This window comes from Macrosteles quadrilineatus, unplaced genomic scaffold (genome assembly GCF_028750875.1).
Source record: "Macrosteles quadrilineatus isolate MER2022 unplaced genomic scaffold, UCM_ALF_1.0 Scaffold_8__2_contigs__length_117827958, whole genome shotgun sequence".
NCBI classification, from domain to species: domain Eukaryota; kingdom Metazoa; phylum Arthropoda; class Insecta; order Hemiptera; family Cicadellidae; genus Macrosteles; species Macrosteles quadrilineatus.
The window spans coordinates 20,935,487-20,951,670 of record NW_026542601.1 but is presented as its reverse complement, the minus strand read 5'-3'; the positions used below and the strand labels follow the sequence as shown (position 1 = coordinate 20,951,670).

The 16,184-nt window shown below is 33.7% G+C and overlaps 1 protein-coding gene across 3 annotated transcripts in view; it reads left to right on the top strand.

Annotated features, from left to right (window-relative positions):
- LOC128999787 (pleckstrin homology-like domain family B member 1) overlaps positions 1-16,184 on the top strand; it is a 164,893-nt gene that overhangs the window by 94,514 nt on the left and 54,195 nt on the right. For all 3 annotated transcript variants that reach the window (XM_054426464.1, XM_054426463.1, XM_054426465.1), the window contains 3 exons: positions 37-190; positions 1,126-1,282; positions 2,383-2,473. In XM_054426464.1, coding sequence (XP_054282439.1) covers positions 37-190; positions 1,126-1,282; positions 2,383-2,473 — 402 coding nt within the window. The remainder of the gene's footprint in view (positions 1-36; positions 191-1,125; positions 1,283-2,382; positions 2,474-16,184) is intronic.

The following is a 16,184-nucleotide window of genomic DNA, read 5'->3' as shown; positions in this document are numbered from 1 at the left end:
TTACCAAATAACTCAAAGTTTTCTTGTATTTTCCAGGAGGAGAAGAAGCAAAGCCAGGACGACATTGAGAGGATATCCAGGGTTACCTCTGGAGCTCCAATAGAGATGTCTTCCAACTCCCTGGGCCGTCGGACAATAGCTTCCCTCCAAGAGATAGAGAGGAACAGGCAGCTGCACCTGGCTAAACAAGGTAACTCAGTCACTACCAGGTGTCAGTGAACTATACATACAGAGGAGGGTGACAGCTGGTCTCCTCTGCAAACATTAAGATTTTGATTTTGATTTTATGTAGTCAAAAGTAGGGATGGACATCCTTGCGTGTTCTAAGAACCTCTTGCTGTCTTCCTTAACCTACGGAATTAAATGATGGTGTTCATCAAACACCCTTCTCGTGTTAATCGGTTGGAGCCCCATTGTCTCCTACAATAATTGTAAAAACAATGTTTTTCTTCTAGATATAATTGTCAGAACCTATAAATAGATGCAATACGTCCTGCGGGTCTGCACAGTTTTTCCATCTTGAACTACGACAGACACCTATAACGGGGGGGGGGGGGGGGGGGTTCCATCATGAGTGTTAAGGAAACTGTCACTTACATTTAGCACAGGTTGCCGGCGTCGCTCGCCGCTCCTAGGTATCATACCCCAGCCCTTACACCCCTACAACCTGGGTTCACCCAGGCCTTAACATCAATTTAGGAAATAGTTTGCATTTTATTATGTAGAACAGTTATTGTAGATACCCTAATTTTTCAATACATTACACTTCTATGGGGATAAATTGATGCAGTTTTAAATCAGGAAAAGTGAAAGATTCAGTTTGTTTCATCATCGGGCTTAAAATGTATCACTATGTTATCTAAAATTTTAAGCTGTATTGAACCAAATTGATTTAGGGTTTTTATTTTTTTTTCAAGAAATGATATCCATCAAGTTTGATGGACATCTGATAGCTACATGAATGTATTCTATATGAATGTATCAAGCACAAAATGTCTCAAGTTATACAAATAATAAAATCAAAACACTCTACACATTTTCATTGTTTGTCTTACTTGATAAAAATTTCAGTCATCCAATTCAATTTCATAACAATCCATCTTATCATTGTATGAATAATTACAGGCAGCCTGGTGATAGAAGAGGAACGCAAACGAGTGTCTGAGTTGAAGAGGAGAGTGCAAGACGAGGCGAGGGCTGAGTACGAGGAGAGGCGAGCCAGGGAGATCAACTGTCAGTCCCTCAATAGTGTAGGGAGTGAAGAGTCTGGTCGGACAGAGAGGTTAGTTGAAACTTGGTTAATTTGAACGCTTCATCTAATATCAGGAAATATTGCAGTCCTTTTCTATCTATGTAAATTTTTCAATGTGTTTTGAAGGTGGGGACTTGCTTGAACAACCATCTAGTGCAGACTCTCTATTTTGATTGTCGAATCTCAATTTGTTCTAATAATTGTTTTATTTCATGATTTTTTTGTTTCTTATTATAACTAACTGCTATACAGTTTTCTCAGTTTTCTGTGTGGTTTTAATTTAGTGATTTTGCGATTTTTCTTGGTTTGTTTACGTTTTATTTAATTCCTCACCAAAGGAAGAAATCAAATCAGATTCCAGACCTTGGAAGTAAAGTTGTTGAAATAATGGTAATGGAAAATGTCTACAAATATCCCTTGATTAAGATACACTTACTATCATCACCAAAAAGTAACTAAAAGCTTGAGGTACATGGTGTGTTTTGAAACTCAGTGGAACAAAGGGAAGGTGGACAATATATCATCAGTCACAACACAATATATATATATATCAGTCATTCACAAGATATCTGAATATCCTATAATCACTGAGCAATGCTGACCAAATGGTTTTATAAATGAGTGATAAACCCTCCCTCAATTATTCAGGCTGTTTGTCTAGACTCTTTTCCAATGAGACAAAGAAACATTACTTTACAAAATTAACTATTCCAAAAATTACTTCCAACCAATTATCTCTTCTTTGTATCCCTTCATTCTGTGTTACATTAATGTTTATCATGTTCCTAAATGTTTTGGTAGTTTATCCTATAAGAAACGCTTTGATTGAAGTGGAAAAGTCATCCAGTGCTTCATGAAGATAGTTTCTTAGTCAAGTTAAATCCATAGCTGTCTTTGTGAGTTTCACTAAATTGTGTTTCCAATCTATGTTCCGTATTTTTTTTTACTGGGAGCCATTCCTCTTTGAATTATTTTGTACTACGGGAAACAAAAGGCTTAAGGTTGACTTATATTTGATTACTTATATTTTATGTTTTTTTATTTAGTTTTGCAAAAATTGACTATTCTGGTTGTTGAATTAATCTGAGTTTATTTGTATGATTTTTACTGATATTAGTGATATTTTGCAGTGCAAGCAGTGAAGATGCTGAAAAAAGATTGACAAATGGGGTGTCAGTTGACAAAGCTGAGGAGTCACAAAATGAGGATCCATCTAAAGAGGTAGGGTTTTTTTTGTTTTCAACATAGTACCGGGGGACAGAGCCTTGCTCGGTTGTGGTTAATTGAGTTTAATTGTAAAACCAATATTGTAGAAATTTTATAATTTACAAAAACATTTTTATTATAAACCATAGACATTTGATCGCTGACAGTACTTCAGGGATTATGTTTTGGTGGGAGAGGGCTAAGTAAAATAATCAGTATATGATTGGAACTATTTTCTCCTATATCGAGTAATCTTCAGTTTAATCTCTGCTTAATAGTTACAACTGATGTGTTCCCCTTTGTACTGTATTTTTTAAGTTCCTAGTACACTGGATGGCTTGCTGTAAACACATGTGACAAGTCTTTTGTTTATTTTTTCCTTGTTTTTTTTTTGTTCAACCAACATAGTTACTTGGGGACCCATGTTAAATTTTTTTAAATTCAAATGAGTTGTGTAGCGAAATACAAATTTTCCTGAGGTAGTGGCTGTCACTAATCACGTTTTTAGGGCTATAAGTCACAAATTAAAAAATCCTTCCGCTGGATTTTGAGATATATATTACAGGCAGACAGACAGACAAACAAACAGACATAGCTCGTATTAGAGTTTAGGATTTAATCTGTGCATGTAAGGATTTTGACCCAAAATCTCGTTTGGGACAAATCTTCAAATGGGTTGTCTTTGCCTTAACATATTTCAATATTTATTTTGCAATGCCAACTCTCAAAATATGATATTATATTTTATTACCGGTATTATATATATACTCACATTATGCAAAGGTTGATCATCATACAAAATCCTAAATACTTGATACCTCAATACCTAAATACCTCAATTGCTAAAATTCACATCTTAGTTTCATAATCTTTTCCACAAAAAAGTGAAATAAGAGATCTATTATTATTTCTTAAAACTTGTATACACAATGAGGTGTTGGAAGATACGCTAAATAAAATAAAATGTGAGAATAGACCACATTTTTTATACTACATATTTGAGAAAAACAAAGCATGATATACTATCATTTTAGTTTGAAAATATGACATCTCGCATGATAAAAATTAAAAGCAGACAATATTTATTGATTAGCAATAACACAAATTTTACCATTAACTAATACATACTAGCAATATCTGAACTCCGTGCATAAGGAAAAACCCCTATTAAAAATAAAGACAGACCTATCAACGAGTCTGAGGCCCAGAAATAGCCCAATCAGAAGTGAGAGCACGCTTGAGACAAATGTACTCATGTCCGTGTGTCAACGCCTACGAGCTCCACCGACGCTATATTTACCCTCAGAACAGTCCAATTGGTTATTATTAGTCACATTTTTCTTTCCGAAGTGGACTCACCAACAGTAAATTTAAAAATAGATTCTTGACTCTTGTTAAATCAAATCAGCTTGGTTCTCGAGAAAAAGTTGACTTTTCTTTTGCTTTAGTTGTTATACGAATAGGATTTAATAAATCGACCTATAGGTCGTACAGAAAGTAAAGAATGAGTGGGCATCGCGCTCAGTGCAGATCCCCTATTCCTTCTATTCTGTGTGCAACAACTGCCCATTCCTATCTCCAAAGTTAGTTGAGTTTTGTTGCTACTTGTAGTTACAATATTTTAAAATGGCGATGCTAAGCTGATTGGAAATCCTGCCAAATGTGACATGTATAGTTATGGGTGTAAAAGTAAAACGCTTTTTAAGTGCTAAAAAAGTGCCAAAATACAAGAACAAGGGATGCCGTTGGCTAAAGCCTTTTTCATTCACGACAATGCCTGCATGCTTCAACACAAACACAGCAAGAACTTCAACATCTGAAGTGGGCTATCTTCGGCCATCTGACCCTGACCTAGCACCAAGTGATTTTGACCTGTTGATGAGGAACTTAAAGAAGCATTGACAACATGGCTCAAATCTCTCGCTGATGAATATAACATCGGAATAGAAAACCTGGTCACAAAGCACACAAGCGTCTTGAAAACATTGGGGATTAAATAGAAAAGAAGAATAAAGTACTGTGGATTTGTAAATGAAGTTTGTTTTTATTTACCTATGCAAAAACGTTCTTTACTTTCTGGACATCCACATACATAGTATCAATGAATACAAACCCTTTAAGAAGCAAAATGCTTATGGAGAATAGTCAGATTAGAAATTTTGGCGCTGAAATGAGCTTTGCGTGGCCGCCGCTACCATTGTTCGCCCGGCAGCCGCGCTACTCTGTCTTTCTCTCTCTCTGTCTCTCTAAGCCGATTCTTTGTCTCCCTCTCTCTCACTCAGTCAGCTGACTTGGCCAAGCCCTCGCGACAGTCTACCAGTGGCCACCGCGGGAACTATCTAAAATTCAAATATTTCCAGTAAAATACAAATTCATTGCCCTTCTTATAACTTTTTCATTCATTGTTAGTATGCACTGTTAATGGTATTGTTAAGAACTAGTTATAATTCCTTAATATTTTCGCTATAAGGGTAGTGAAAATCCTATACCCATGTTTCAGCTGTTACTATTTTTACAAAGAAAATGTACGTAGTTGAGTTTATTCACTGACAGGCTGTCCTGTCACCAATTACTGATCAATTTCTTTTGTACAGCATATGTTGACTTAAGACCAAGTCAATCTGAAAAGATAACGTACATTAAACCAAAATCATATTTCATGCCACATAAATTACCGAAGTATAAAAAAACTAAGATAGAAGCCAGTTAGTTGATCACTCAAAGAGTGGCTCATTCAACTATGAATGATAAATTGGCTTCAGCTGTTTCATAATAGATGGTGTAATTTGTGTACACCAGTATTCAAAAGTATAAGCCAGAAAGATCCTTAATAATTTGTCCTGCTTCTTAAATCAATATTTATCGAGTTGTTTCTGATCACTAATCACTTGAAAATCAAGATCAATGTTCTCATATTACTTGCTAATTATTGAAATCACTTATAAAATCATTCTTTATTCATTATACATAAAATAACATGTATTAAATAGAGTCAAATAGGCTATAAATACAGTAGAGTCCCGCAAACTCGGCGTAATGTGGACTGGAAGGGTGCCGAGTTTGTGAAATGCCGGGTTATCAGGAACTAGGGTTAAAAATAAGAACAATATAATTTTTAAGCTTTTTAACTGCCTTTTATATTAATATTTTTATTACAAGTCAGTATTAAGTCATCAGATTTAGTACAACAAATCCTTGGTATGAGTTGCGAATGATTTTTCTGCGCTGGCTTGAGTCCATTTTTAACTCGGACTCAAAAAATCACAAATTTTCTGAGCCAGGTGATGGCCGAGTTATCCAGACTGCCGGGTTATCGAGTGCCGAGTTTGCGGGACTCTACTGTACATATAACTACATATTACAAAGTGCTTAAAATATACTGACCACAAGGCCTTGGCCTTTTGTCCTTAAGGTGGTACTCTTTTTTTTAGTCTACTAAGATTCCATAATGTATAACTTACTTATGTAGCAAGTAACTATGGTATTTTCATGGTGTAGTAGCCTCCGGATTACTAAATTTAAATGGTTTAAGTTACCTGGCTTCATCAAGTGATGTTTTTAGTATGACAAAAACGTCTAGTCATCTTGAACACATGACACGATAGAAATACATGACAAAAATACAAAAAACGTGTCTAAATGCTGTAAAAACTGGCCAGTGCTCTTATGGGTGACATGTATTTTCGCGGTATGTTTGTGTCTTGTGTGTTCTCAATGTCGATGGATCTAGCCAAATTTGGATAGATGAAGATGACGAGATGTTTTTGTCACCTGATAATGGACTATAAAGTAGTCCGAAAATATATAGTAGTGTACTACTAAAAACAAGGATCTCTTGCCGAAGCAAGGTAACTTAAAATATTTTGTTTAAGGTTTTGGTTTTGGTACGGTGCTATGATAATCAGTAGGACTTTTTTTTTCAAGAACAAATAAAAAAAAAATAACTATTGATGCTGTATAGGCTATTTTAAAAACTAATTTTTGATGTGATATAGTTCTGTTGTTTATGAAGGGAATTCACATTTTGTAGATGAGTTGTAAAACTTGATAGACACTTGATTGGGTGCTGGAATCGCTATTTTAAGACATCGAGCACTGGTAATAAAGGGATAGTTGTGTTAAAAATCACAACCATCATCTTTACTAATGACATTGACTAAATACATTAAAATTAATTAATAGATATTGATATTGTTAATAATTAATCCTGGTTTCTTAATAAATATTGTTCAAGCAAACATGGATGGTTTGGATCAAGGCATCTGGACTTAAAATCCCTCATTACAGTACACTTACGTAATTCTCCCTCTCCTGTATAATATAGATTCTAAAAAACCCCAAAAACAAGTAGATTTATGAACTCATTAGTGTTATGTAAAACAGTAGCTTTAATTAAATTCAGTCGTCTATATTCATAACTGCAATTAATTCATGACCTGGATATTACATTTATTTACAGAAGATTACTCCTGCGATGAATGAACAAATTCATTTGGCAACCTGCCTTTTAGATAATGCTCCATAATTAATTATTCCATTAAAGTAGTCTCAGGCCATCTAGCTGAAAAATTGACGCAAAGTCCAAATTTAAACAGTGTGGGCAGAGAAGAATGGGAATCTTCAAGTGATTTTGAACAGACTCGAAATGAACGACTCCACACAAGTTCACTTACACTTGTAGTCAAACTTATGGGCTTGATTCCGTTTATATTCTTATCCTTGTGTTATTTGACCATTTGTTTTGATTGTCAAAAAAGTGCAAATTCTTTTGCTATTGTAGTGGTTACTATACCTTCATTAGGTTTCAAACTTATATTAAATGTATAATGATTTAATAAAAAAAAAATGTTTTATTGAATATTTATTTAGAAAACATCTACCGTATTTACTTTTGAAAATATATGAAAGTAAAACTCTAGTGGTTTTGCATTTTTTAAAGAAAGTTTTTGATTAGCTTTATTTTAGTCATTCCATGCCCTTAAGTGGTGAACCCCTTACCACCGTAGTTCTTAGACTCTGCTAATTCCACTGATCATGCATTTAGATTGCTTCATTAATCGGCAAAACATGTACAGATTCTCTTCTCTTCTACTCCTTGACAAACTATCAATTTTTTTACCTTCTTGTATGCTTTAAAAATAATATTTTTATATTTGATATATTTAATATGGTTACATTGAAATGATAAAAGTTGAACAACTAGGCAAAAATAATTATAATTTTCAAAATTTAAAGCTTAATTTTATATTCATACTGCTTCAATCTATTACTTGATTACCGGTACGTATAACACAAGCTTGAACTTATAATATAAAGTTCTATAAATAATTTTAGCTGCACTTAACTGTTCCTGAAAATGTTTCCCTAGTGCAGTACAGTACCTATTGCCACATTTTCATTATGAAACATCCAATTTTAGAAAACTAAACTCATTTAGAAGAATTTATTCCATTCTTTTGCAACATTTTTATGAAGACAAAAATGGAACCAACCACATGCAATATAATGAATTTTGGGTACGTCTGTTATATGACAAACAATTAACCGCTTTAACATCAACTGCTTCAGGAGTTTCTTACAACCAAATAAAAAAAATTCTGAACCCCATACTAATGTTAACACAGAAGACCCCCTATTTGTCATCATAAATTGTTTACGCAATTAGTTTCCCGTCCAAGTTTAAATCAACACAACATCGCAGATGAATAGTGGCATAAACGCCAAAACTAATAAAGGATAGCTTTGACGAAAATCATTTCCATGAAATGTGACAGAAGTATATCACAACGCCGGCCCAATTACTGGCCCAGAATAGACTCGTAGGGTTAGTGACCAACCCTTTGATCTGGCTCACGCTTTATGACTCGGTTGACCAAAGTTTATGTTATGTTGACATAGGCAATGCGGATGTCTACATCATGTCTTTCATCATAATAATGACTTGATTATCTGCGTAATTTGTGATCATGTACATCTTGTACAGATTAGGAATGCTGTTTCCATGCTTTCCTTCCCCACTACACCACCGGTTCTAATCTACTATAATGCTGCGACTTTCACAGTCAGTGTCAGTACACTTGTAGTCTTCTTACCTAAAACATTTGTTCATACTGCAAGTACATGTTGAATCATTTAAACAAAACAACTGCTTTTCACCATAGACTACTGGTCTGTTCACTGGTATAAAAAGAAATAACTAGTGTACTACAAGTCAATGGTAACCACAGTGATGTAGACGCAGCCAGTTTCAAAACAGAAATCTTTAGGTTTTAACTTTCAGCCTAAGACCTTCACTGAGTTACACCGTGCTTAAATTTTTAAAGCATTTATTCATTCCAACCCACCAATGAGGTACACACCAGCATAGTAGTATGCTAACAGCTGATAGCAATCGTACAACTCATTCAACATAACTGTGTGTTGAAGTGAAGCGGGTGTCGGTAGGTGAAGTGCCTAGTGTTGGTGACTAACACAATGCTCAGCAGCTGATTGGAGTATTTATAGACAATCTCATGCTTGCTCAAAACATTGTTCTCCATTATTAATTCAACTCAGCTGTTGTGGGTGGCGCAATTTGCCAGATTATTTAAGAGTGTTGTTTTGAGTCGCTGAACTAATGGCGGGTAAAAGGGTGTAGAGACACTCAATCATTGTCTTTATTCATTATTTTGTTGACGTTCTACCAAAACACACATCACTTGTGTTACTTAAAGTATATACTTCAGCGGACAGATGGGTAAACTGATAAAAACCTATTTGTTCAATGCGTAAATTTCAATATGAAGATTGAGATCCCAAGTAAGACGATTTATAATTTTGCTCAATAGGTTTCACAATCTTTTTAGTTTTCACAAACCATTGATCGTGAAAAAAACCATGCTTATGTTCCAGGTTGTTAATTATTAATTTTTATGTATAACCTGTTCATTAGCATAGGTAATACAGTAAAACGTCACTTACTTTACTTGGCAAGAGTTTGGCATGACACATATTTTAATGTAGGCATAATAAAAGTTATAACTGACCCAAAAGCAAAAGAGTAATGCTTATTTAAAAACTTCCGGTCTTTTCCCGTCACCCTTTATCTACAAAATAAAATAAAACACCCATATATCAAAATTGTTTAAGCTATCCTAGTTAAATTTACTACTAAAAGCAAGACAATAATTTAACATTGACATGTTATGCGTTTAAAAACTTAATAAACATTGTACAAAACAAACATACATAGTTGCGACAATGTGATAAAGTAATAATCGTGAGAGATTGTGAATATTCGCAATGGAGTGATGGAGACTCACAATACGCGTCACTCGCGAGTGTAAATCCCACACCTGTCGCCCCGCACTGCCAGCGCTGTTATTCTTCACCAGTGTCACAAATAAATTCCAACTGCATTTGCACGTTGTTATTTTAGTCAGCGAACACAGCAGTGCGATGTGATATGTCCAGACCGTTTGGAATAATAAATGTTTGGTGCAGTTTTATCAGGTTGAAGCAATTGTAAATGGAGGTCAAGTAATGTTTTAAAAGGTTTAAGAATTATTTATTTAAAAACACTATTGGGGTGTGTTTATTGGTTGGTCTTTATTACATATTTGGAAGCATATAGGCAGTCATAGCAGTCATAATCTATTATATGACAAAGAAAAGACGGTTTCTTGCAAGAAGCTGTTTCTAGTAATTTAAAAACTTTAACTTCATGAGCTGTGCAATGAAAATGTAAGACACATTAGGCAGCTAGTAGTGATGAGGTAACTAGGCAGACTGGCTTATCAACCCAAGAGTTACCACCAAGATACCTAGAGTGTTGGTTAAACTATTTGCAGGAATTTTTAAAACAAATTTGGCTGAAATTTTACACAATATGTATATAAGATTTAACCTCAAATTTTAAAATCCAATTCCAAAATGAATAAGGCATCCTTATATATAATACGTGAAGGCGATTTCTACGAAACACTACTCCTCCCTTAATAATGGACGGATTTTTACAAACAATGTGTCAAAATGAAGTATTGTTTGTGTAGATGCTCCCTTTCACCAATTCCAGTAATAAAAGTCCTCGGGGTTTGCCCCACAGGCCATCAAAATCCCAATGTATTTCGTATGGAAAAAAGAGTTTGTTTACTTAAACGGACGAACAATTTGTATTAATTACAGCTGTTCATAGTAAACACATGATACAGACAAGAGCGTTTGTTTTCAGTATAGTAGAATTATATTTGATGATAGGATGGGACGCTGTCTTACACTATTCAAAGTGAATGCTAGCATGATAAAGTGGACTTGTAAGGTTTCTTTTTTCTATTTTCGAACCAAAAGTTAAATGATCTGTACTATATAGTAGTGGTGTTAAAAGATGAAGCTGTCATAGTAAACATAAAAACATTATATGAAATGCATCGTTACTAAAGTTAATGGTTCTATTTTCTGTTAAAGTTGATTGAAATCATTTTTTAAATTCTATGAATTTAGTTAATATTTATTAAACACGTTTATGTCTAATAAAGTGCATTCAATAACTATTAAGTGTGTATTTTTTAAAGTATTAACCTCCTAAAATTTATATAGAATATGTTTAAAATCAGTTTCTCAAACGTAACAAACTTGGTGTGATGAATATACAGAATGAACAACTTAAACAATGAAAGCAGAGAGAATTTCTGTTGACAATGAGTCTGGAAGTCTTCTTCCTCTACTTTATGTGTCTTCCCTGTTTATTTTTTACACCTTGCAATCCTTTTGTCATATTTACCTTTGCATAATTGTGTAACCTTGTGATCTATATTTTTAACCTTATTTATTTGATTTCAGCCAACTATTTTGTTATTAGTCTGCAAGCTTTTATTGTTTAGCAAATTTGTATAGCTATTTTTAAGAGCTGTAGTTTTGGTCTACACATATAAGATGTGTGTCTGGCACCACTGCACTTTATTGCGTTAGGGTTCCTAAAAACCGAATAGCGTTGTTTCAGTTATTGTAACAGTTTGCGTGTCTAAAAATTTTATGATTTTGATTACAATTAGATCAACCGTGTAAACCTACACCTGTTTCAATGAGTTTGCAAACCAGTCTCACACAACTAGAACGGGGGAGGGGGGGGGGGATTCGTAGGATTCGTAGAGAGGGTGGTAGGAGGTTGAAAATAACGTATTAAATTATTACAAAAGATTTTGGTTTAAACAATTCTTTTTAACGCTACTTTATGACAACGATTTAATATATTACATTGTTATCCTACACCTATTGTTTACTAAAATGCTGTATTCATATGACTAAGCCAATAAATTGTCTTTCATGTTATCCTTAAAATAATTCCTAAATATTCCTCGGGCTACAATTTGTGGGGGGTTTTATGGGGTAAAAATAGGGTTTTCCCATTTTTGACTCTATAACACAAAATTTCACTATTTCTTTCCAAACCAATTTGTAGAGCTTAGAAAACAAATAATTTAGTATATTGAAGCGTTATTATGCGCCTAATGGTTACGGAGAAAATTCCAAAAAATTGTAAATTTAAAATTCCCATGTTATTCTTATGGAGAATAAGTCAACTGTTGTTGTAATTTGCTTGTTTATGAACATATTTTGATCAAATTTGGAAAATACATTTATTTCTTACTAAATTACAGTACCGGGTACCTATTAACATTTTACATTAAAAAAACACTTTTTATCCTCCCTGTTGCAACAAACCTAAGTACTCGTTAAACTAATTCTATTTTAATAGGGAATAAATGTGATATTTTAAGGAGACATTTTAGTGTAAATCCAATCAGGCAAATGGAAATTCACTAAGTCTGCAGGTTTTCTGCGGCGGGGGTATTTAATACGCAATCGGGTTTTACAAGGCTCATCCTCGGTTGGAAATATGATTAAGTACCAATAAGACAATGGCTTATGTGTGATAAACAACTATTTTCATCATACTGTGGAAATAACCTTCTAATCGTTACAAAATTAGACCACATACTTTGAGGTTAAACAAAGTCGACATTGATGTTTACTTTTTGTTGTTTACAAACATAACCTAAAATACTGTATGATTATAGCAGCTTTTTCATAATGTGTGTTTCAAATAGTAAACAACATTTTATAATGTGCCATGAACAAACTTTGAGGTTACAAAAAAAAAAAAAAATACCTATTGTAATCGTGTGTTCTGTTCCTTATTTGAAGTTTCCCGAAAACAATGGTTTTTCGGACAACTTAGAGAACTATTAACGGCTGTTTCCAGACAGTATGATGAAAAGAATTTTTTTCAATCCCATTTGTTAGCCTAATAGGTAACAGAAATAGCTCTTTGAAACACAGTGTTGACAAACACAAGGATATCTAGGATGTTTTGGTTATTTGCCACGCTTGACATCTTTCAAAACATTTCTTGACATATTTATCATTAGTCTGAACACAAACAATTATTATGACAGCAATATAAAAGTAGAACTCCTTAAGTTATTATTAAAACAAAATATTTCTAACATTAAGTTCATCGGAATAATTTATATTTAACACATAAACAGTTTTATTTATTTGTTATTGTTTTTTAATGGCTGTGAGGAATATTGAATAGAGTTTCAACTATTGTTCCATTAAGTTGTTGTTATTTAAGTTGTTGCAAAAAGTATAGAAACAAATGAATAGGTACTGTACTATCTTAAGGCCAGACTCAGTGGTTTGAATTCAATTATATTGTACTAGCTGTAACCCGCGGGCTTTGCCCCGTTTAACTTCTTAATTTTCAAGATTATCTAGTTCGCATGGCTCAATTGTTCGCTACGCTCACTCACCTTTAGGCTGGAGCTCGTTCGCTACGCTCACTCACCTTTAGGTTGGAGCTCGTTCGCTGCGCTCACTTGCCTTCAGGTTAGCTCGTTCGCTACGCTAACTCGCCTCCAGGTTGAAGTTCGTTCGCTACGCTCACTCACCTTTTGGTTGCAAATAAGCTGTTGTCATAAATGTAATAGAAATAATAGTGCTGCACCCTGTTGGTAATCCTTGTAACTTTAATGCTATTGAACATCATAGAACAGAACCAACTTGTTAAGTTGAAACAGCTGTTAAGATTCAATAATTCCATTTCTCATAAGGTTAACATAGGAAACTCCAGAGCCACTGGGGCGGAGCCCGAAAGGATTTTTGAAATAAGAATATGCCTATATGTTAATCGGGAATGTGAGCTATCATCATGCCAAATTTCAGCCCAATCCGACCAGTATTTTTTGCGTTCACTTGTCACAAACATACATCCATACATCCATACATCCATCCATCCAAACTTTCTCATTTATAATATTAGTAGGATTAGTAGGATTAGTAGGATAGGATATGGTATACATTTTCAATATACATTTTTAGAATGTATGTTATAAAATTATTTTAAGCATTTATTGATTTCAAAGTCTTGACCTGTATTGGATTCTTGAATTTGAATTATTTTTTTTTTAAATAAAAAAAACATTAGTAAAACTTTATAAGCAATACAAATTATTTTAACTGTGTGCTTTATCCCTGAGGAGATGAATTGGTAGAATGCTTCTTGTACTTAACCAACCTACATTTAAAAACTAATACGAGTTTAAGAGTGTATAGGATTAATAATATAACAACTTTGTAAGACGAGCAGATCCTTTAGGCAGGTTCCTTTATTGAAATAGTAATAATAATTGATAGTCCTAGAGAAATACTGAAGTGTATTTTTGAATTTTAGAACGACAAAGAATAATTTAAAGAGTAGGATTTCTCTTAAAACTTTTATATATGAACAAACCTCATTTTCTCTACAGTTCATATTTTCCAAAAATTTAGCTTGCTCTACAATTTGTTAAAGATAAAAATAAGCTATCCATGTTAGATAAAAAGTGTTAAACGTATCTTCAAGTGTTAGAAGGTTTGTTGATCAAAAACTAATTAAAAATGGTTTACAATACCTGCATATAGTAATCCTTTGTTGCTGTTTTGGCCAAAACAGCAACAAAGGATTACTATATGCAGGTATTGTAAACCATTTTAAGTATAATACAGTAATCCGGAGGCTAAACAACTATATATAAAAAAAAAAAAACTAATTATTTAGACTGAGGTTTATACCAGACAAATTAAACTTTTTTTAAATTAACACAATCACCTTGCTATAATTTTTAATTTAAGACAATATCATATTTTTATTCAGTATTAAAAATAATCAAATTTAATTTTCACTCTTAAGGCGAAACTCTAGTGAAAAAGTTATACAATCCAGAATGAAAAACAATGCCGTTTAAGACATGTGTGTAGATTTGTTAAAGTAATGACACTGTCAGAGGTTTTCAGTCATGTGGAAAAACGGTGGCGGGAATTGTGAAATAACCGGTGAGTTATTTGTGTGATTCCGTGTGAAATATGTGAGCAGCCTCGACGCAATATTGAGAGACGGAGGCGTTCATCACTAGGTAAACAAACTGGATATTGGGATTTTGGGACCGATTGACACCAGTTCTCCGCAACTCTTTCCGAATGTTGATGTTCAATATTTTTCTTGTATGTGCAATACATGAGTGATACAACGTCTCACTTTTCCGTTCCGCGGTTGTCACTCTGTGGATTTTTTAAAAAATTTTTACCCTCCAAAGGGGCTTAGTTTGATGTCGCAAAGAACAAGTTTTGTTTTGGTTTGGTTAAACTATCACATAGATTTTTGTGGAGGTAGAGCTTCAATAGGAGAAAGATGTCCTTGTGCTAGAGAACACGCTCATTTTATTTGCTGGAAGGGCACATATAGCTTGAAAGGGGCTTTGAAGTTGAACATCATTAAGATTTCAGGAAAATAGTCCATAAAAAACAAAACAAAAAAACTTTAATTTACCAAGTATGTTAAACTATCAATCAAGTGCCCACTATATATTTTTGAAATTATTTGTCAATGAATTTTTGTCTTATTAACTTAAAGAAAATATCTATATTTTGTATCAAGTTTCATAATACTGTACAAGTTTTACTTATAATTTTGTTGTTTTTCAGGTATGTACTATAAACTTCTCTTCCTACATGTGAGTACACTATAAAACTTTACATTTAACAAAAACTGACATTTGGAAGTGATTCTAGCTGTTATGATATTTGTTAAAAGTCTACAGTTAAAAGTGGTTTTATGGTGGTTATATTTAATATATAACTATATTTAATATATGTGATGTGGAAAGGGAAAAGGGACCTGTTGTCGGAGATGCAATTTTCAGTACGGCCGATATAAGTGTAATTAAGGTCATTCAAACAAATTCCCAGAAGACATAACAAACGAAAATCATTTAAAATTTAAAGTAGGCCTACTATTAACCGATGGAGAGCGAGCTGGTGTAGTTTTTAGAGTGCGGGACTTCGGTCCCTGAGGTCCCGGGTTCAAATCCGGCCAAATCACCAATGGATTTTATTCAAGGGATAATGCCGCAACCCCTAGGTCTAGCCTGAAGTAATGCGAAAAACAATCCCAGGCTTGTGCCTAAACCTATAGGTGTCCTAGGAAAAAAAAATTAAAGGCGTACGGAGGCAGACTGGACTTGCTGGAAGAAAGGAAATAACTCAATTAAAAGGAAAAAATGTACCTTGAACAACAAACGTTAGCATAAAGAACATTATTTTGAAAATGCACTATGAGCATTACATTTTATAAATTTATTTGCTTGAATGTATTTGCTATGCTTGTTCAGAAACAGTAAATTTCAACATTTGATGGAAATAACCTCGG